The 23,056-nt window shown below is 39.8% G+C and overlaps 1 protein-coding gene across 1 annotated transcript in view; it reads left to right on the forward strand.

Moving 5' to 3' along the window:
- Positions 1-19,595, forward strand: part of PID1 (phosphotyrosine interaction domain containing 1) — a 226,337-nt gene extending 206,742 nt beyond the window's left edge. Inside the window, exon 3 of the mRNA XM_082690852.1 lies at positions 17,450-19,595. Within this exon, the coding sequence (XP_082546978.1) occupies positions 17,450-17,926 (477 nt within the window). The 3' untranslated portion in view covers positions 17,927-19,595. The remainder of the gene's footprint in view (positions 1-17,449) is intronic.
- The last annotated feature ends 3,461 nt before the right edge of the window (positions 19,596-23,056 follow it).

Genomic DNA, 23,056 nt, shown 5'->3' on the forward strand with positions numbered 1-23,056 from the left:
GGAAAGGAAGGTTTTAATATCATCTCACTTCCATCCCAAATTCTGGCCCCTACCTGTCCATTTCTTGCATAGCCTATCTGGGAATACTGGTGCCCACTCATTACCTTCTGAGCTCATTTGTGGTTTTATGAAAAGTACTGACCCAACAAATAAGACATCACTGCCACCTGAGGTAGCAGAGACCTGATGGTAGAGAAACCTTGAGCAAACAAACTGACTAAACAAACTGACGACCACCAGCCTGTTCCTGTTCTTTTTATCAACCAGTGAGGAGAATTAATGTTAAAACACCTTTGAATATCAGGTTGGTTATATTACAGATTTCTTGATATCTTTATTTTCTCAGCATACCAGTCATTTGTTTTATTAATTGAGATGATTATTGTTATTAGCAATCATTATTACCTTGTTATCATTCATTCACCATTACAAATAGACCAACATCCAAAAGGGAATAAACTTCTCATATGAAACTAGCCTGAATTTTTAAGTTTAAAAATGGTAATGCTGAGTATGTTATCATTAAAATGTTGAAAGTTAAGGAGAGTTAGCTGATTTTTTTTTTTCTTTCTCTTATTGTGGGGCTTACATGGTGTGTCATATGCTGTTAATATGGCACCTATACTTGTATTCTTGGAGTCTACACTCTAACATGGGCTGTTACTGTGAAGTCCCAGATATGTTTATAGAAAGCAAAATGGAGGGAACTCACAAGAAGCGCAAAGAGATGCCTGGGACTTGGGTAGAGCGAGGCCATCTGTAGAGGGAGGCCAAAGAAGAGAGAAGCCAGGGCCTCTTGAAGGCATATCCTCTCTGCCCTAAAGTCCCCAAAGGTTGAGCAAGTGCACTTTCTATGTTAGGCCAAGATGGCTTGTTTCCTCTGGAAATGATGAACACAAACACTCATCTTTACTCTTTTCCCAAGTATAACTCATTGTTGAAGAAAAATTAAGCCTGACTTTCTTAGTCTACTTTCCTTCAGAGACTTCACAACTTGGATTTGGTATAGAGTCACTATTATAGAATCACAGTTATAGAGGTTAAGAGCTGAGAGTAACTGAGGAACATTTGAGCTATCTCTAACAAAAGGAGAAGGGGTAGTGAGGAAGAGGACTATGGGCTGTGCAGTGGGGGAGGTAGTGGTGAAGTGGTAGATCCCATCTGCGTTAGGGTTCTCCAGAAAAACAGAACCAATAGGGGTGTGTGTGTGTAAAGAGATTTGTTTTTACATATGTACTATATATAGTGCATAATAAAGGATTCTATTGAAGAGAATTGGCTTATGTGATTATGGAGGCTGAAAAGTCCCAAGAATTGCAATTGGCAGCTGGAGTCCCAGGACAGCCAATGGTCTGGCTCCAACCTGAGTTCAAGTCCAAAGGCGGGAGAAAATCAATGCCCCAGCTTGAAGACAGGGAAAGAGAGCAAATTCTCCCTTATTCCACCTTTTATTCTATTCAGGTTCTCAAGGGATTGCATGGGACCCACCCATACCGGGGAAGGCAATCCGGTTCAATCTAAGGATTCAAATATTTGTCTCCTCCAGAAACATCCTTATAGACACACCCAGGATAATGTTTGGTTAGGTAACTACATGGCCCAGTCAAGATGACACAGAAAATTAACTGTTACATTCCCCTTCTGGTGAACAAGGAGGGATGAACAGAACCAGCACTGGTGGTGTCTGTGACAGAACTTTGTGCTCCTGTAGATCTGCCTATTACTGTCGCTTAGGTCCTTATCACACCAAGCATCTCTGCATCCCAGTGAGGCTGGTGATGGAGAGAGAGTGAGAACATGGAAACACATGGAAACTCATCAGAAGCATGTTGAGAGAGTTCAAAAAAGTCAATACATAAAGACTATGGGAAATCCAGTGCATTTATGGGGAACTTAAGAACATGTTATAAAGAGACATTTCCTAAAACAATGAAAATAAAATTCTTCTAAAAAGAGAGAACTGCTTTCCAGGCTTGGATCTAGAAGTTGTGCTATTTGTCTTTATCTTTGCTTTACGTGTGTGGAGTTTTCAGAACCTAGAAAATCAGACCCATTTAAGATAGACTAGATATTTTTCTTATTCTTCCCTTTTGGCCACATGGACTTTCCTTCTGGTGCTGTTCACAGGTCTCCTCCTCCATTTGCCTTTGAGTTTTTTACTTACTTGGGCTGATGGTCTCCAAGGCTCTTTACCTCTGCTGAGCCAACCAGAGGGAAACAATTAGGAGTTTGTCTACTGGGCAGTAATCATACACTTTGCACTGCTGGTATTACTCTACTGTGGAAGCAAGTAAGACTTCTGACTGCTGAGCAGGTGTTTCTTTTTGAAAAATAACAGAAGAGCTTCTTGCTTTTCCTTAATCCATCAAAATTTGAAACCTTTGCTCCAGTGCAAGTGCACTCCTACTAAAAATAATTGTATTTGTTGAAGTGGTCATTCATCTTGAAAGATTCCTGTGAGTTGGCTTCATTCCTTAATCTAATTTTCCCAATGCTGAAAGAGAAACTTCTTTCTTTTTTCTTCTCTTAAGAACACACTCATTAACAATGACTTTAACCAGACACTCTTCAAAGCTACAACTTAAGCCTCTGTAAGTCCTTGCTCCTGGATTTCTAAATATTTGATATCATTCACTTTTCATGCAAAGAAATCTAGTCGAGGAATTCTTTAGAACTGTTTTCAGTGTGATAACTCTGTTATGGAGGTGAATAGTAACAGTATTCACTGTATTTCCTTGAGCAGAGCAGAATAGTTAAATAGCAAGAAAGTTATGTTTCCAAGGTGAATTTTCACTAACAATATAAAAACATGATGGGGCTAGTCATTAAAAATTATGTTCACATCATGCATTGGGTTCTATTTGGAAACAGAAGGGAAAAGCAGGAAAACTATTGAGTGATTACAGATTCTGTTTCAAAGATATAATTTAATACACACACACACACACACACACACACACACACACACACACATACACATGTACCAAGACAATTAAAATAGGATTTGTCACCTATCACCAAAATAGGTTGATCCTATCAGCATGATGGAGTGATTTTGATCAAAAACAGATCCTTGGCTCCATGTATCTAAAATTAAATTAAATCTAAACCTTCAAGATTGTTTATTCAACTATATAAGCTTATAAAAATATTTTTATTTTCCATTTAAATTAGCACCCAGCCAGATATTAATTGATCCTTGTGTAGATTTGTTCTGTATTACCAATTCCCTTCCAAAAAGGTTATGTCACTTTGTACCCCAATCTACATGGCAGTATCTGTTTCTTCATAGCCTAATATAATACAATGTGTGCCATACCTTTTATTTTTACCAGTCTGGTAAGTGAGAAAGACATCTCAGTGTAGTTTTAGTTAGCATTTCTCTAATTATGAGTAGATCTTTTAAGTCATAATCAGTCAGGTAAGACATATTATAGGGGTTTCATTCAGTTTTCCACAGAATATGTCAGTATTCTAGTTGATTATACCTTTTTAAGTTACACAGTGAATATCTCCATTGTACATTTAAACATTTTCAAAGGATATAATTTCTATCATATTTAGAACACTGTAATTTTATTTATTTTTATTTTTTAAAAATTTTATTTATTTATTTGAGAGAGGGAGAGAGTGAGAGCCAGCGAGAGAGTGAAAGCCAGCAAGAGAGAGAGAGAGATAGAGAGAGCATGAATGGGGGGGAGGGGTAGAGGGAAAGGGTTGCTGAGCAGGGAGCCCAACAGGACCCTGGGATCATAACCTGAGCCAAAGGCAGACACGTCACAGACTGAGCCATGCAGGTGCCCCTAAAATAGTGTGATTTTAAATAAAATTGGCTCTTTAAATGTAGTCAATATAACCTATGTACCAAACTAGCATCTCTCTCTCTCTCTCTTTCTCTCTCTTTTTTTTTTCCTTTCAACTTGTGCTAGTACACTTGTATGCCAGGCACTATTTTTTTCCAGTTTCATTGAGAAATCATTGATGTACATCATCGTATAAGTTTAAGGCATATGACCTAATAGTTTGATTACCATATATCATGAAATGAGTATCATAACAGGTATAGCGGCACTCATTTCCTAACAAAGATACAGTAAAAAGAAAAAAAAAAGGAATTTTATCCTTGTGATGAGAACATAGAGGATTTACTCTCTTAACAGCCCCTTTGTATATCACACAGCAATGTTAACTATAGTCATCATGTTGTACCTTACATGGCTGACACTTATTTATCTGATATCTAGACGTTTGTGCTTTCTGACCACAATCTTTCAAATTACCCTTCCTCACACTCCTGCCTCTAGTAACCACAAGTCTGATTTTTCTGTCTGTGAGTTGTTTATTTTTGTTGTTGTTTTTTGGGGGAGTGTTTGTTTGTTTTTAGATTCCTCATAGAAGTAAGATCCTACAGTATTCATCTTTCTGTCTGACTTATTTCACTTAGCATAATGCCTTCAAGCCCCATCTATGTTGTTGTAAGTGGTAAGACTTCCTCAGTTTTTTATGGCTGAATAGTATATATGTATATATCACAACTTATTTATCCATTCATCAATCAGTAGAAACTTAGGTTGTTTCTATGTCTTGGCTACTGGGTCTTGGTAATGATGTTTTGGATGTGACACCTAAAAGACAAGCAACAAAATAAAAAATAAGTAAGTGGGATTTCATTACACTAAAAAGCTTCTGCTCAGCAAAAGAAACCATCAAAATGCAATTGATGAAAAGGGAAGAAAATGTCAAACCATATATCATTTGCATAACCACATAAAGGGTTTATACTCCAAATATATAAGAACTCATATAACTCAATAGAAAAAACAAACAAACAACAACAAATACACAATTTAAAAAATGGACAAAGGTCTTGAATAGACATCTTCCCAAAGAAAATCTAAAAAGGCCAACAAGTATATGAAAAGATGCCCAACATCACTAGTCTTTAGGGAAATGTAAGTTAAAACCACCGTGATCTATCACCCCATGCCTATTAAAATGTCCACAATCAAGAAGATAAGAGAGAACAAGTGGCATGGATGTGAAGAAAAGAAAAGCCTTGTGCACTCTTGGTGGATTTTAAGTTGATACAGCCACAGTATGGAAAACAGAATGGGGGACCCCAAAAAATTAAAAATAGAGCTACTAGTGGGTGCCTGAGTGGCTCAGTTGGTTTAGTGTCCGACTCGATCTCAGGTAAGGTCTTGATCGCAGGGTCGTGAATTCAAGTCGGACATTGGGCTCCACACTGGGCATGAAGCCTACTGAAAAAGAAAAAAAAAAAGAACTACCATGTAATCCAGCAATTCCACCTCTGGGAATATATATATATAAAAAAAAAAATGAAAACACTAACTGGAAAAGATATCCATACCCCCATGCCCACAGGCATTACTTACAATAGCTCTTCTTTAACCATCATAAATTCTGCAGCAATGCTTTTCCTACCTGGTCTCTTAGAGTCTTCCTGTGCCCTCCAGCAGCACTTGCAACCCCACTGAATGTCATCCTAAAATAATATTATGGTCTGCTTGAAAGGCTATTGATCACCCTCTGAGATACACAGAGAATTGGATATTCAGATCAGAAATTTCATCCAGTACCAAACTTTGCTAATAATTTCAAGGAAACAATCATCCCAAGTGAAGCAAGTTGAGATCTGGAACCATCAATAAGTCTCTCTCAATCCCTTCTTGCTGGAACATAGATGGTCTAGCACAGATACCACAGAAAATACCTAATATTGTATGTAGTTATAGTACATGGAGTAGAGCGCTTTCTTATTTTATCTTAAAGATTTTACTTATTTATTTGTCAGAGAGAGCACAAGCAGGGGAGGCAGCAGGCAGAGCAGGCAGAGGGAGAAGCAGGCTCCTCACTGAGCAGGGAGCCCGATGTGGGACTTGATCCAAGGACCCTAGGATCATGACCCAAGACTAAGGCAGATGCTTAACTGACTGAGCCACCCAGGCATCCCTGGAGGAGAGCACTTTAAACCTTGAGACATTTCCACTTTATACTTAGGTACAGTAGCTTAAGAGACGTTTTCCTGGAAGCCATGTGCTGTAACTGTACAGATTTCAGGTTGGTTTGCCACAAACAATTCTAGGCAAACAGGTACACCCTGCAAACAGCATTCCATAGATAAGGTCTTGCCTGCTAGCAAATGGCACAAGGTCTGTCATTAACAAGCTGACAAGGAGATTAAACCAGACCATTTCTTTCTTTTCTCAGGTCACTCTCCCTTTCCCCCATAAAGGGAGAGCGTGGATTTCAGAATGTTGTTTAATCGTTTATTTCCCACCCTGTCATATTTCTTCTGCAAGGAAAGTATGTAAATAACAGAAATTTTTAAAAAAACTATTTTTTGATCATACGTCTTTAAATTTAAATATCCTCTGGTTTGAGTTAGCCATACAATTAATATGCATATGCATTGATCAGAACAGCATAAATGTGTTACAAATGTTGATAAGTCCTTATGAATAAAAGATAGCTTTATTAGAAATACAACTCTTAATAAGATGGATGAGATAACTTTTTTAAATGATATTTTCATTGGGATATTTGATTCACATGCAGTTGTTAAGAAATAATCCAGAGAGTTCCCCAACACTCATTACCCACTTTTCTCCAAGGGAAACACTTTGCAAAACTGTCATGTAATACTGCAGTCACCCTCCACCCATCTCATTCAGCTTCTCCAAAATTTTCTCATGATGCGTGTATGTATTTAGTTCCTTGCATGAGTGTAGGCATGTTTCCAGTCCCACAGTGAAGATTCTAAACACGTTCCTAATAATAGTGAGTCCTCCCCTGTTGGTCTTCTTTAACCACACCCTTACTGCACTCCTAGCCCAGGCAGCCACCGATCTGTTCCCCATCTCTAAAGTGATACACAAACAGAATCTACAGTATGTCACTTTTCGGGATTGTTTATTTTCACCCAGCAGAATTCCTTGGAAATTCATCTGGGTCGTTGCAGGTGTCAAATGTTCACTCCATGGTAGAGCTGTGCCGCCATTTACTGAAGCACCATCCTGTTGGAAGACACCTGGACTGATTCAATTTTTTGGCTATTGCCAGTAAAACTGGGAACATTCATGTAGAGGTTTTTGTCTGAACATAAGCGTTCATTTTTCTGGAACACATAGTAATTCCATGTTTTATTCACCTCAGTGTCCCTCTTGTTGCAAACCTTCACTGGCCTTTGATGCAGAGCTCTAAACCCGCAACCCAGAGATTGGTGTGTTTATTACCTCCAACCGAATGTTGTCTCAATATGATTCTTAGACTGTTCAATGCCTCCTCTGGTCCATTTCTAATGAATTGTGCACTAAGCAAAATGAATTGATAAAGTGCTTCAAGGACTAAAATTGGTGACATTTTTCACCTGCCGCTGTGCTTGTCCCTCCAATCCATTTGTCAGGATACTTCTCAAGCCGTGGGCTTCATATTGATTTATCGTTTAGAGAATCTTCTCACTGTGAACATTTTGGGGCCTGCAGAGCTCTGCTGAATGTCTGTCCCTTTCCAGGATCCTCTCCTGAATAGAAAGCAGAAGGGGAGATGGCAGGCTTGTCATGAAGTAAATTGCTCTCATCCCGCCAAGTGGAACAGTGGCAGGTTTGACCATCCTTGAGCCGGCTCAACAGAAGGGGCCCGATGAGAGGATGTATGTTTCAATGTGGTGTCACTTTTATTAAGTGACTTTGTCTTCAGGGGCACACTTCAGTGCCTCCCAGATAAATCGCTTCTGTCTTTGACAGTGACAATGGCAATATTTCCAACTTCACACATCTAAGAGACAATTGACAGGACAAATTGCGCATTGGAAATGCTTGATAAGCACAAGATGGGGCAGAGCATCTCAAATCACTCTACGTCTTTGGAACAAAGTTATAATAATATGAATCATTGAAACCAGTCTATCACTTAAACTCTTAATTGTGAGACAGAAGCTGTATTTAACAGCTGAAAAAATGTTCGTCTCTTTATTAGAGTGCAAAAATAGGACTTAATTATTTTTTGATATTGGATCTTAGTAAATTTGCTTTTTCCCCCTGTGATGTACATTTACATAATAAAAGGAAAATATATCTCCCAGTAAAATTTCTATTAATATTTTTACAGGTTCTGTCAACATAACATATGCAAGTATTTGGAAAGACTTGTTAAACAGTAAGAAAAGTATTCTTAATATTTATGACCTTGGGAAAGTTACCGAAATAAATAAATATCACTAAACAAAGGAATATGCATAAATGTGCACCAGAGGATATGCACTTTGGAAAACCTCATTTGTACTGCCAGCCTTGTTGCTAAGAAGAAAATTAAGTCTGGGAGCCTTTTCGGGTCATTACCATCCCCTTTCGGGGTAACAAAAATGTGCTGTTTGAGACAGACTTACCTTCGGCCACCAGGCTCATCCTCTGCTTCTGGGTCAGCCCACTTAGCCTGGCCAAACAGATATAAGGCAAAGACTTCAAAGCATAGCCTTAAGGGAAATGGCAACAATTCCTCCTCATCCCTGTCTAGCCAAAGGACAGCTGGGTCTACTCCTAAAGAGGTCTGCCGAAAAACAGGCCCCAGAGTGGTACCCAGTATTCACTTCAGAGAAGAAAATCCTCGTTTTGATCCAGAATTTTCTGGGCTTCTTAGGGATGAACCACAGAAGTTTGAAGGGTGAGGAGTATAGGACCTTGGAGGGTAACCAGAAGGGATTCCCAGGTCTATGGAGAGCTGAGCCCTGGCCTCTCAGGTTGGTCTTTCGAGGTTCTCCCACCTTTGCTGAGTGCTCTGTAAAGCCCTGCTCACCATGTGTGTGGCTCCCAGAGCAATTTCCGCATCACATGCTGTCTGGCTTGTTGGTACACCACCCACAAGGGCAGGGTTGGAGCCAACACAGCACATGTTAGTATTTGCTCTTTGAAATTGTTCTTTGAAATAGGGATTGTTTGCTTTGTTAAACACCATTTCAAAATTCTTTAGGAATAGGATATCTGCATATTAAGTCTGCATTCTTGTCTCCTTCCTTCAATTATTGATGCTAGCTAGCATCATCATTTAAATCCCGGAGTTATGCAAACACACCTCAGGTTAAGGACAGTTTAACTGATTGCAAGTTCCTTTTTGAATGTTAAACAAAGCCTGGCAGAGTGTCTGTCACCCTTCCATGTTCCTGACCGGGTCTTAATGTGGACACTTGAAGAAGTGGCCAGAGAGAAGATGGATGACATAAGAATGAAAAGAAAAAAATTAAAAAAGGATCCAGATCCTATTCAGGAAGATTGGGGTAGAGGGAAAAACCTGGTCCTTGGGGTGGAAACACTATGTCCCACATCTTGTTTTGTTTTCAGGGACCAGCTGGGCGATGTAAGACAGGTTATCAGAATCACCATCTCTGCAACGAAGGGATGGTGTTAGGCAGGTATGAACAGCCCCACTGAGCACTGAAGACAGAGAATGTGGATGATACACCTTTGAATCATCAGGAATTTATTGCAATATAATTATCCATACTTTGGGGTTAAACACTGGGAACACTTATTTGGATCTCCAAAGTGAAGAAAGGAGAAATCTAAGAAAAGTAGAAGAGATGCTGAGTAGCCTAAAACAATGCATAGTTTTACTCTAATAATTCAATAAAGGCAAGTCGGTTTGATGTATCTGGAACATCCTGAGAGGGAAGACATAGATGTCAAGGAAGGCTAGGAACCCCTTCTGTCTAGGGCAAGTGTCAAGTCACCAATGGCGATCTAATTGCTAGGCCATTTTGTCTGGGAGACAAAGTCTGCATTGGTCTTCTACCTTTGTATCTTCCTAGCTCCTACCCACCTTCCCTTCTCCCTGATGCTTCTTTCCTGCCTGACCTTCTACCACAGCCACGTTTCAGGAACCCAAACCATGGTGAACGTAAAAATAATGAGCTTTCATGGGACACAGTTGATCCAAGGAACAGACTCTAAATGGGGATTTTTTTTTTTTTGTCCCCATTGTGCTATATGAAAGACCTTTTTGAACCTAAGAGAAGTTTTCCAGATTTATTGAAAATGCTCACAGAGGCATGTGTGTATGCTTCTCACTAAGGCCAGCCTTGCCCGTGTCATGCTGAGTCCGGTAACCTTTGCTGTGTACTAGGAATATAAGACCCAAGAGGGTAGAGAGTGTATTGATTCTGTTCACTAATATACCTGCTCTCTATAGGTGCTCAATACATACTTATCAAATGAATGTGCCGTTAAGAAAATTCATTTTTAAAAAAATTTAATTTTTAAGCCCCAAGCTAAGTACTTTTTTTTTCTCAATGACTTCATAGGCTTCCTGCAAACAGCATTTATTCTTTAATACCTCTTTCATGGTTTACAACATGTAATACAGATTCAAGGTCATAATTAGTATTATGTCTGTCTTTGCATTGGGGATTGTTAGGTACTTGGGATGTGGATCCATCCGTTCTCTTCAGAATGTGTAGTGGTTGCTTGCTTCTCTGTGGCTAGCAAGGAAGGAGACAATTCAAGCTGGGATTATGAATCTCAATGTTCTCCACAAAGTGCAGCAGAAATTAATGTCAGAAGAGAAGAACCTGACTCTGCTTTTGGCTCAGGGTTGGCTCTTCTTTTTCTTATCTTCTGCCTTATAACCCAAAGGCTATTAGAATTCCCAGTCAAGTATTCTCCTTCTTGAATTCATATCATGTTATTTTATGTCAGCTGAGGTCAGGAAGTCTCCTACAGACAATGAAAGAACACCAAGGATTTTTATATCGCAAGAAATGCGTCTTGGAGAATCTTTGATCAGGATGTGCCATCCTGAAGAAGCCTCACAGTAAACTGAACCAAAGCTGGGCTCCTGTGGTTGTGCAGTTGGGTTTGTCCAGTTTGGAAGGTCCAAGATCTCCAGGAATCCAGGTGCTTGGATTCTTATGTGATCATCCACTCTGTCCCATCTCTTTATTTTGGGGCTCCTGTCATTAGCCTTTCCATCCCACTGTCTCGTCTAGGATGAGACAGGTCAGGATCCTAAACAAGGGGTTTTCAGGCCAGAATGAAATATTGACTGGCCATCAAAAGGAAGAGACGGTGATGGCTCAGTTGGCCAGAAGGCTCCATGTCAGGCACGCAGAGTTTGTTTTGCCACAGATGAAGAAAGAATGGTGATTCATGAATGGAGAACTGGATGAGCTGTTGGAAAAGTCCTGGGTGGGAAGGAGAGCTTCTGAGGACACCAGTCTCTCCTGACTGGCACTGGAATGCGGCAGACGCTCTGGCAGGCCCCTCAGCTTCATGGCCTCTATGGATTTTCACACGCTGTGAATATTCTCCAATAATTTTTTCAGTCAGGATTGGGCAAAGCCCATTCACACATATTGCAACCGTCTGTGTCTGAGGCATCAGCGTATGCCATTGAATGACACATGGGGAAAAACTTTCATTTTTTTGCTCGGCTTGTTTATTTCTCTCTGAATGATTCATTCTTAATAAGTTTCTTGCCCAATGCCTGTTCCTGCAACCATAGAAAAGATGTTAGTGTTTACTGCTTATTTCCAACTGGTTGTTACTCCCCCGGAAGACTCTTTCTGTCCTCTTCTGAGTTCCTTTGTTCCTACACTCTGGGAGGCAACAACTTAAAAAAAAAAAAAAAAAAAAAAAAAAGGAAAAAAGAAAAAGAAAGAAATCTGTCTATTATTTTGGGCATTTAGTGACCTGTTTAGTGACTCAAGGGTTCTCGTCAATTCTGTGGCTCTGGAAGATAGCAGCCCATAAGGATGAGGCTCAGAAGGACGTATTCATCTAGAAAACATCACCTCTTTCATAGATGGGCAGGAATAACAAGATTCTCCTTCACCAGACCTATGTTGGCAGCAGAACTTCCTGAAGCCTCCTTGCACATTGAGTCCTGTGTTTTTACTTCTAGGGAGGAGGTGCCCACAGAGGGGTGTGAAAGAAAGTCTCCCTGCCCTCAGGAGATTGTGGCAAGAAGCGATCTCTCTATGGAGAGAGTAAATCCCCACCACAGTGTTGACGTAGATGGCTACAAAGATAACACACTGTATTGGGAGAGTTTCTGTTTATTGACACACGTGGGTCCTGTGGCTTCATGTTGGTAGAGGAAATGGCTGAATGCACAGCATGATGAAACTTTGGAATTTTGAGACGGTTGATTTTTTTTTTTTTTAAGGTTTTACTTTAAGTTTTCCCTTGAGAAACAGAGCCATAGGTATATTTTTATTACACTATATATCAAAAATTAAAGAGAGAAATTAACATTTAAAAAAAAAATTAAAGCCTGAAGAATTGTTGCTGTTGTCTCCAGTGACTTAGAATCATGGGTTAATGACAGACTTTGGAGAACTTACAGGGGGGTTTGCAAATGCATAGGCAGGTAGTAGATAGTTGACTTATGAGGGGAAAGTGCACCAAGTGAGGATTCCAGAACACAGGCCATTATGGGTGATAACAGGGCTGATTTAAAGGGGTTATGTGGAGGGGAAACTGCTTGGAACATCATGTCATCATTTTACATTCCATTTTTAGGGAAACTCCATTTAGATAATTCTTTTTCCATGTCTCTCTAAGGAATGCCAACCTAGCATTGTTTTTTTGTATTTATGTTATCTCTTGGGATTTCTGACATGATCACCTCCACAAAGGCAATAAAACAGAGGTTCCATTGACTTCCTGAGGTTCACCCAGTGACATCAGATTAGACCCTTTAACTCATGTTTTATGTTGACTAGATCCTATAGGAACCAGAGAGTTCCATTACTGGGACTGCCTAGAAGGGCTTGGACAGGGTTAGCTCATTTAATTACAGAGAAGTCCCAGCTGAGAGTCTTACCAAGGCCGAAGGGAAGCAGATCCTGGTCCTATCAAGCAGCAGGACTGGAGCTGCTTATCTAGACAATCAGCCATTTTCTGGCATGTCAGGGGAATATTTGCTAATTCTGTGCTTATACTAAGGGCTTGTCTGTCCAGTCTGTCCACTGCAGCCTCTGTAATCTCCATGGAAAATCCCAGTTGAGAGCAAACATAAATTGTGCAAGGCCCAGTGAACATTTGGTGTGCTTGGAGGCCGCTGTCAGTATCACAATGGAGAGGAGTCCTCCCCTTAACCACTTTTAGCTCTCCACCCTCTGCAGGCTGAGTAGTACTTTGCAAGATGAAGCTAATGGAATATTTAGGATTAGTTTTAGTAGAACACTTTTATGCTTCTCTTTTCACAGAATACTCTTGGGAAGATGCCGAAAGTCTTCAGTTCTTAAGATGAAACAGTTTGTTTTCTTTGATTTTGTTTTAAGTAGACTATATTTTCTTGAGTTTTAGAAAACCTATACTTTATATAGATATTAAATATATTAATATTTATATTGTATTTATATATATATAAATACATATACATATATATGTATATGTATATATATAAAATTTTGTTATTTGTGCTCCATTTCACCTGGGAATTTTAAGAGGTTTCTGAGTCTTACTTTCTGTAATTATACAATAAGGAATAAAGTTGTAAATCAAGGCTTAGGCCCCTCATGGCATGGGAGAGAGTGTCATTTACGAAAGCACCCCATGCAAGAATGCTGTCCACTCTTTGGGAGGACCTGCTGTATCTAGGGTGCTCATAGAAGTCCAAAATCTCTCTTATAGTCAAAAGATGGGGGAAATGAACAAGTGTCTAGTAAGTGGACTCCAATGGAAACAGCTCTTTTCTAATAGCAAAGTGGCTCAGGAATTCAACACATATTTTTAGGGTGACTTTTCCATGCCGTTTTCCTCACGAATCATCAGAATGTTCCAGAAAGCCTAGCACCTTGCAGAACAGAGTGCATGTCCCAGTGCCAGTCCCTGACCTAGGGTTCTTACCTCTGAAAATGGGCTAATCGGAATCATTTTCCGTCCTGATTCATGAATCCACAGGTCTGTCAATGAAGCTGGTAGACACAAATAGCCTTTTGCCTAAAGTGTGGTGCAAATATTAGGTACTACTTTATTCGGTGGTGATATATATATAAATGACGATTTAGAACCTCATGCTCGATGTGCAGTGTGCCATCTAGGTAACCTTGGTGAAACTGGGCCACTGAATGAAGATTACTTTCTTAAGTTTAATACCCAGAGGTTACACCTATGTCTTCTGTTCTATCTCAGAGCTTTAAAATTGTTTTTATATATGTCTACATAGTAAAAGTAGCTTTTGTTATTATTTTAGTAAGCTCTTTGGGCTCCTCATCTCTGCCCCATCCTTCTATCAAGCACACTTCCAAAATAAAACTTCATTTCCTTAAAATCTTCAGTTTTCAAGTCATAAATATTTATGAAAGGAATACATTTTTCTGAGTTACACATATTTACTTCTATGAAATTGCTTTTGATTGGAGTGAATTTTCTACAACCTCTAATAAAGTTTTGAAGCTCATCCCTTAATTATATCATGTTAGAAGGCATTGGCTAGATAACTTTTTAATTTTTAAAAGTGTGTGTGTGTGTGTGTGTGAGAGAGAGAGAGAGAGAGAGAGATCTTAGAGCAAATTGAAGGACATTTCCTCCCTTTGAAGGCTGTTTCTGTCAAATATAAACATGGTTATTTCTAGTTTCAGTGGATAGTAAGAAAGAATGCACTTTTACTTCAAGCACTGAGGTTAGTTTCCCCATTTTCTTTTGAATTTCTTGAGGTAAAGATGTCCTAGAAAAGAATGAGCTACTGCTACATGGTCCCTCTTGCAAGAACCTTGAAAACATTATGCTCAATGAAAGAAGCCAGATACAAAGGGTTGCGTATTATACAAAAATCCAGAATAATAAATCCATACAGACAGAAAGCAGATTAGAGGTTGACAGGGGCTGGTGGGAGGGGACGATAGAGAGTGACAGCTTCATGGGGATGACATCACCCTTGGGGACAGTGAAAACATTTTGGGACTGGACAGAGCTGACAGTTGTACAACATTTTGATACTAAATACCACTGAATCACACACTTTAAGATGGTTAATTTTATGGGATGTGAATTTCACCTCTATAAAAATGTAATAAAGCTGTTAAAAAAGGAGTAAAAGGTATCATAAAGTACCATATACAGAAAGCACATTTGCAGGAAATATATAAGTCAAGACCTCTTTATTGCATTTACTCCAACGTGGAGAGAACAGGAGCCATCCAGCCTATGGCTCTCCTTGTGGAGGTGAGGCACTTGCTTGTCTGTCTGTGTCATTCTCCCCTTCCGTCTCCCACCACCTGTTGTCAGTCCCACTTCTGTAATGTCGTCCCATCAGGCTCCATCTGTCTTTTCTCGTCACCTCCATGAACTCCACTCCCGGTCTGGGTCCTCTTGCCTCTTGGCTGTGCTGTCTGAGCATTCTGCTACTGCCCAGACTTTCCCATCTGTTCTTCCTGGCAAGTCTTCCAAGTTCACAACCTTGCTCAGATCCGGGCACTTCTGGGACTGTAGACCTTCTATGGCATTCCCTCCAGAGCAGGGATGTCCTTACTCCCTAGGCTGCGTGTAGGGCCTTCTGCCTGCTTTCATCCAGTGACATCTTACATCCTGTCTCTTCTCCAGGGCTGCCCTCTGTCCCCACCTCCTATCTGGTCAGGCCTAAGTGGCCTGCTGCCCAAGTTGTGTGGAAGAGAGCTTTTCCCACTGCAATCCCTTTCCCTCCTGATCCCTCCTCTTGCTACCTTCACGTGCTTCTCCTACCTGGCTTTTGAGACCCCATATCTTGAAATCTAGTGACTCTCTACCCTGAGGCCTTGCATCAGCAGGATGCCATTTCTCCCTCCTCTGAATCCTTAGGGTCCTTTGCCTGTATCCTTCACGGTAGAGGGTTAACGCATGGCCCAGAACCACCCACCTTGTGAACTGTGGAACTAGGATGTAAATCTCGACTTTGTTTGCTTCAAAGACTGTGCTGTGAGCAAATACCAATGACCTCCTTCCTATTGATTTGGACCTCTCCATCTTCCCCCTCCCCGTTCTTCATCTCCCCTGGCTCTTTGCCGATGTGTATAATAGGTTCCCAGTAAGTATTCCTAGAATGTACAGCACTGTGCCTCTTTATAAATAAGTTATTTTTTTAAAGGGAATGTCTAATTAACTCTTGTTTAAGAGGTAAACAAACCATGAAAAAAATGCAATAGTACTTAACTTCTGTGTTCTGCATCTTTGTGTGTGTGACCTTTATAGCCCCGCGAAACACAGACATTGATTGCAATCGTTGTTCCCAAATCTCCTTCCTCATCATTTCCGTGGACTTTTTTTTCTGATCTCATCTTCCTCTAATTGACAGTATTTACATCTGTGTCACTGATTTTGAACCTAATTATATACTATCTTATGTTATTTCTTAAATGATTTCTTCAGTTTTACACATTTCCATAATGCCGGTTTTCCAATGGTGGCAGTTCCATGAATTTTGATGAATGAAAAAAAAAAAAAAAAGAAAAAATGAAAATCCTTCTTAGTAGGATAATAAACAAATGTTTTAAAAGACACTATCTGAGGGATGCCTGGGTGGCTCAGTGGGTTAAACCTCTGCCTTCAGCTTAGGTCATCATGGGGAAAGGGTGCTGGGATTGAGCCCTGCCCAGGGCTCGCTCTCAGCAAAATGTCTGCTTCCCCGTCTCTTTCTACCCCTCCCCCTGCTCATGCACATAGGCCTGTACTCTGTCTCTCAAATAAATAAATAAAATCTTAAAAAAAAGATACTATTTGAGTCACTTGGAATTCTTTGCCTTTGTTTTCATACTGCCCGTCTAGCTAGCCAGAATTCCAGTGTTGACCCATCTTTCGATCTTTCTTTTATTATCACTATAACCAGATGCTCATCAGTTTAAAGCTTATTTAGGCTGAAAAACAACTGAGTATTGCCATATTAAAAAAATTACCTTGCTTATAGTGGGGGGTGGGGTAGGGATAACAATCATGTTTTAATCCACAATGTTTTTGTGTCCTTGGCATTTGCTAGAAGCAAAAGCTTAGGTGAAATCAAACACTGTGAGAGAATTGTAAAGTGATAAGTAGACAAGTTTAATAAAAAATTTTTTTTCAGATGCGGCATCCTTTTGACTTCCTCCTGTCATTAAATTCTGTATGTGTTTGGTTGAAAGGAAACTTCAAATGGCTTTATGATTTTAAAGAAATGCCAAATTATGTAAAAAGATCATATTGTTGCTATAATTTGAATTTTAAAAGGGGGTAGGAGATGAGAGGGAGAATGGGTCTCTAGAAATTAGGTTTTTAAAAAATCCAACGCTACTTAAGGCATTTCAATACCACTTGTGAGGGAGAAAAGGTAGAAATTCTGATGACAACTTTGTTTGTTTGGGAGCTGGAACGATGTCTCTCTACCTGCCCAGAGTGACAGTGTGACCGAGAGCATCTAAATGAACAACTAGAATGAAGAGCCTAATGTTGACCTTTCCTTTTTTCTTCCTCTCGTCTCTCTGCAGGTTACCTATCTGGGTAAAGTCCCCACCACAGGCATGCAGTTTCTGTCAGGCTGCACAGAAAAGCCTGTCATCGAGCTCTGGAAGAAGCACACGCTAGCCCGAGAAGATGTCTTTCCAGCCAATGCCCTTCTGGAAATCCGACCATTCCAAGTGTGGCTTCATCACCTCGACCACAAAGGTGAAGCCACAGTCCACATGGATACCTTCCAGGTGGCACGCATTGCCTACTGCACTGCCGACCACAACGTGAGCCCCAACATCTTCGCCTGGGTTTATAGGGAGATCAATGATGACCTGTCCTACCAGATGGACTGCCACGCTGTAGAGTGTGAGAGCAAGCTCGAGGCCAAGAAGCTGGCCCATGCCATGATGGAGGCCTTCAAGAAGACTTTCCACAGTATGAAGAGCGACGGTCGGATCCATAGGAACAGCTCATCGGAAGAAGTTTCCCAGGAATTGGAATCCGATGATGGCTGAATGGACTTAGGATGCTTCAGCAAGGCAGCATTGGTCAAGGAATTCAAGATGATAGATGAATAAGCAATGATTCAAATTTGGGAAGAAAAGACTGCCAAACTATTGGCCGACCAAGCTTTTTAAATTCAGAAGAGCAATTCTAAATCTAAAGAAATGTATTATTAAAGTAATTACGTTACATTGAAATCTGCTGCTGCTGTGACTGTGAGGAGGGTGGGTGTGCGGACGGGGAGGAAAGTTCTAGACTCTCTTCTTTCCCCACCCCCCCTCATTTCCCCATGCCTCCCTGTAGGAGACCCCATGCCAGTTATCATCACTCTCAGGCAAATCCACTGCGGCTGTTATTTGATGGACCATTCCAATCTGCCTTATGATATCCAACAAGAATGTTAGATGCACCTGTAGGATCCCTAGTCATGGGGAGAGGGTGTGTGGGTGGGTGGGAGGTGCAGGTGCAGGTGGGAGGCCGCAGAGCTAAAGGAACACCTCAGGCATATCCTGAGAGCCCCTCTCCCTGGCATGTTTCAGATTCTCTCCTAAGTAAGCAAACCAGCACAGCCTTTATTGAGCTTTACAACTAACAAGCTGATAGTTGGCAGTTAATTCACAGTTAAAGATAATGCTTTTATTTACGTAAATATATCAAGTAGTACCCTCTTATTGTATTCACTTCATCTATTTTCTTAGAATACTTGCGACTACTAATAGCTGCTTTCCTCATCCCTCCTCATCCACCCTCTTTCTCTTTCCAACCCAGCGAATGTCCCTAAGGGATGGATTCTCAGCATACACTGCAGGACACAAAAAGGGAAGAAAAGAACCAAGCAGGGGAAATAAACAAAGTAGGAGTTTCAAACAACCACCACAATCACAGAAACCTTGGAAAAAGGGAATGAGTTATCAGCAAGCGAGCAAACTCCTCATAGGCTATCCTTTGATCAGTTCTGATTTATGGTTACTTATTTAGTTGATGGTCCTGTCTGATGAATCCTTCGCGGCAAGCTTCAGATCTGATTGGGCATCACAAAGGAAGGCTTGCCTCAATCACTCAACATTGTACTCAAATAGGGAATGTGCTATATACACTTGGTTTGTCTAGAGAAACTGTGTCCCAAAGGGAAATCTGACCCCATTATCTTACAATTGGTGATATCTTAGGGGCGGAGTTGCCGGTTTATCCACTGTTTCTAATGAGAAATATCGCTAAGAGAGTCTGAGACGGCTCAGTTTCACGGATCTTTAATATCATCAACACAGAGTCAACACTGAATGAAACTGAAAGTGTTGGTTCAAATGCATAGATTTAAGGCTAGGAGCAGATGGCTAGTTTTCCAGGTAATTCTGCTCCTTGACTGAAGTCTGTTTTTAATCCCGGTAATGTTAGGGGCACTGGGACACCTTACAGAAGCCTTAAATAAGAGCTCATCACATCCAGAGAGTAATGGTGTCAGCGTTTTGGTCTGTGTATCTGTGTGTTCCTGTATGCATTTGTGTGTGTGTACGTGTGCCCCCGTGTGTGGGTCCAGTGTTAAGGCATGTAGAATGAGCATGGAGTCATATTGAGAAGAACTCACCTCTTGGATATTGCTTGCTGCTCTACAACACATGTAAACTATTCTTTAGCATAAATGCATTCATTCTTTAATAAAAATATGTTTGCATTAATAAAGCTGAGGACTTTCATACTTTATATGTCTTTCCTTTTTTAAGTAATGAAAACCCAAAGGACGGAATAGATCAGGTTGAGTAAAGAGGGAATTCTTTCTGAAAAACATTCCTGCTGGGTCATAAATAAACCACTCCTTGATTGCATTTAAATAAATCTTGTTGTATTTTCCAATGCTCATTTTATATTTAATTCACTGAGATGGTATCGTGTCAACCATTGAAATATTTTTTTGGTGTGATGGACTTATTTCTGAGGAGAGTCTTCCTGAACGTTTTGCAAATGATCGCAATTTATAAACTCTTGTGTTCCATCTTGGAAGAACCTGTGCCAAAATCCTGGAAGGTAAACATGGAGTGATTCCCTCTGATAGCACTGGTTAAAAATGTTTCCTGCAGACCATGATTTCTCAGAACGACCCCATTAATCTAGCAAGGCGGGGGCCATGGAGCACGTGCATCTTGAGCAGTGCCCTTCATGGACTCAGTAACCAACACAAAGCCTCCTGAAGTGAAAATATGAGAGCCTACTGAAGAGGCACACTCAATTAAGAATTACCGCCCATCTTCTCCGATTCAAATGGCATTTTCCCTCATTAACTGTTCCTCAATTTCAATTTCACTACCTTGTCCTTGAATATGCTTCTAAGAGGGAGGAAAATATAAAAAGAAAAAAAGAAAGGAAGGACCCAGCCAGCATATATTTCAAAGCAACACCACTTTCCCCTCACAGTAAAAGTTAAATCCCAAGGGCACATATGGTTATTTATTGCAGAAAGCATTTGCTGGTATTTTTTTCAGGATACTGAGTGTGACATGCTAAGTAATTGGCTCTGATAATATTGCCATGAGCTTTTGCTCGAGATGATTAGTAAGCAATTTAAAGATAAATACGCAACGACATCTTTCAAATAGCTAATGAAGTCTTTGGGGACAGGCAGGATTAATTCCCTTCAGAGGGGTGAATCAGACTTGCATTGTTTTTTTTTTAATGCTTTGTTTTCTCCCTTTTTGTACTATATGTCCCATACTGGTGGTCACAAAGCACTTTCATGTACATTAACTCATATGTTCCCCCAGAAGGTTTGGCAATTACTTTAGAGATGAAGAAACTCAGATTCAGAGAGGTCACAAAAGTTGGCTAAAAGCTGCACAGCTAGGATGTGTTTTACGGAAACTTCGAACCCTCTGACTTCTGGTCCAGGCTATTGCTCTGTTTAGACAAGATCCACTTCCTGGGATTTTTTATTTCTAGTCTCCTTAAATCCTCTAGCTTATTTTATTTTAAGATTTTATTTATTTATTTGAGAAAGAGAGAGACAGACTGAGCAAGGGGAGAGGGAGAGGGAAAGAATCTCAAGCAGACTCCATGCTGAGCATAGGGCCTCTTGGGGGGGTTCCATCTCATGGCCCTGAGATCATGACCTGAGCCGAAACCAAGAGCCTGACTCCTAACTGACTGAGCCACCCAGGCGCCCCTCCTCTAGCTTATTTTAAATGAGCATTCTACACCACTATAAATAAAAAACTTACATGCTATTCGTTTCCAAGTATTTTTTGATAGCAATAGAAAAGTTTTAAAAACAAAGGTCCAAGAAGTTTTATTTGAGTACAAATAACTTTATTTGAGATTTTACTTAAGTATTTTATTGGCTGTGGTCAGCGGACAAAATACTTTTTCCACCCCTACAGAACCAGACGCATGGTTTATTTTGTTTTTCTCAGGACGTGTTAAAACTCTGAGTTCTAGAATTCTGCTACAGAATTCTAGAGAACCCTGTAATTTCTCTTCAGCCATTCATTGCATTTTCAATTCTATCTTTATTTGTATGATTATGTAAGTATATATATGCATGTATATATATTATCTAAGTATCTGTTTAACTCTGGGGTGTGTCATTAAGATGGGAATTTTCTACCTTTTGGTCACATTTCATCTCTAGTCATAGATTACAGAGTTCTTGTCCTACACTTGTTTCTGTTTATTCCTGTTGCTGGAAACAAAGAGGATGGGTATTAGGGGAAGTCGTTTTTATTTTTCTGACAATAGGAAGCATATGAGTATAACTGATCCCCCCCCCAAATTTGTACTTCTAAAACATTTTTCCTTTGCCCTCTCTTTTGCCTTTTCCCACTCCCCCCCTTTCCTTCCATCCTTTTCAACTTTAATATTTAATTGTTTACATGACACCATTCCAGACCATCTCTGATGTGAGCAGGAAGAGCATATGTGCTCTGAATCCTTGATCATGTTTTAGTTCATGATCCATTGATGCAAACTTTGATGATACGGTCAAACGCTTCAGATTATCCTAAATCGTGCTTGTTAATATTTTTCAGCTAGATGGGACATGATGACAGTTCAATTCATCATAGCTTACTATTTCTTAAGCATTCCAAGAAATGTGCAATATATCTTTTCATCTCCTTGATATACCCTCAACTCAATTGGGGTGAAGGTGAAGTTTCCTTTAATTGCCAAATTCTGATTGATCTTCAGAAACTTTCTTTTTAGATACCAAGATTTGGCTTTTAGAGCAATTTTATGGGACACAACTTAAGAACTCTGGCTGCTGCTTTTACAGAGGTACCAGCTGATAATAGGTACCAAAGGAGAACTATGTATGGTGCATAAATCCCAAGCTTAGAAAGAAAAACAACAGCATGAGTAAGAGCAAATTGCTAAGAGGAAGAAAAATCTAATCCATCTTATATTGGACATTCACAAATAAACTACGATATATATATTTTTTTAAACAAACCCAGGACATAGTCTTGCACATTTGACCAAAGCTGACATTCACAATGAGATTTGGGGAGAATGTTTCTTTTGGAATGTCCTAGTAAGATTATTTTAGGTTTTGCTTAGGCACCCAAAATTGGTTATTTAAAAATAATCTGAATGGTTTGTGCTTAGGAGAACTATGATTTTTATTTAAAAACATTATTAAGTTCCTACTAAGTTTTCAACAGCTTAGCTTGGAAGCTACTCTAAGAAGGTACTGAGATGATCTGAAAATGGAATTACTGAAGTATTACATATTTTTAAGCCCTTCATAATACATTACCAATAATTATCAATACTTTCATGTCTATAAGGTCTCTTAACAACTACTTTCTTAATAAAAAAATGTACATCCCTTTATCTAAACATATGTATTAGACCAAGTTTTAGCCATTTAAAAAATTATTATGAGTATTGTAAAATAAAACATGATGCCAAGTAGGACCTACTTGATTTCAAACCTGTCATTTGATTCTCGTTGCCATCCCAGAACATTCTTTGTTCTTTGGGGGCAAAGCCTAAAAGAAACTTTTAAGGAAACACCCACTTGCAAGAAAGAGCCAAGGAAGGACTCCATTCTGGGTCACCTTTTAATGTAAATTTGAGATCAACCAAAACCAAGATTGATCACAGATGTGAACTACTGTTTCTGATTCCAATTTTACACAGAAAATAAAATC

This window comes from Mustela nivalis (genome assembly GCF_964662115.1).
Source record: "Mustela nivalis genome assembly, chromosome: 11".
Lineage (NCBI taxonomy): Eukaryota > Metazoa > Chordata > Mammalia > Carnivora > Mustelidae > Mustela > Mustela nivalis.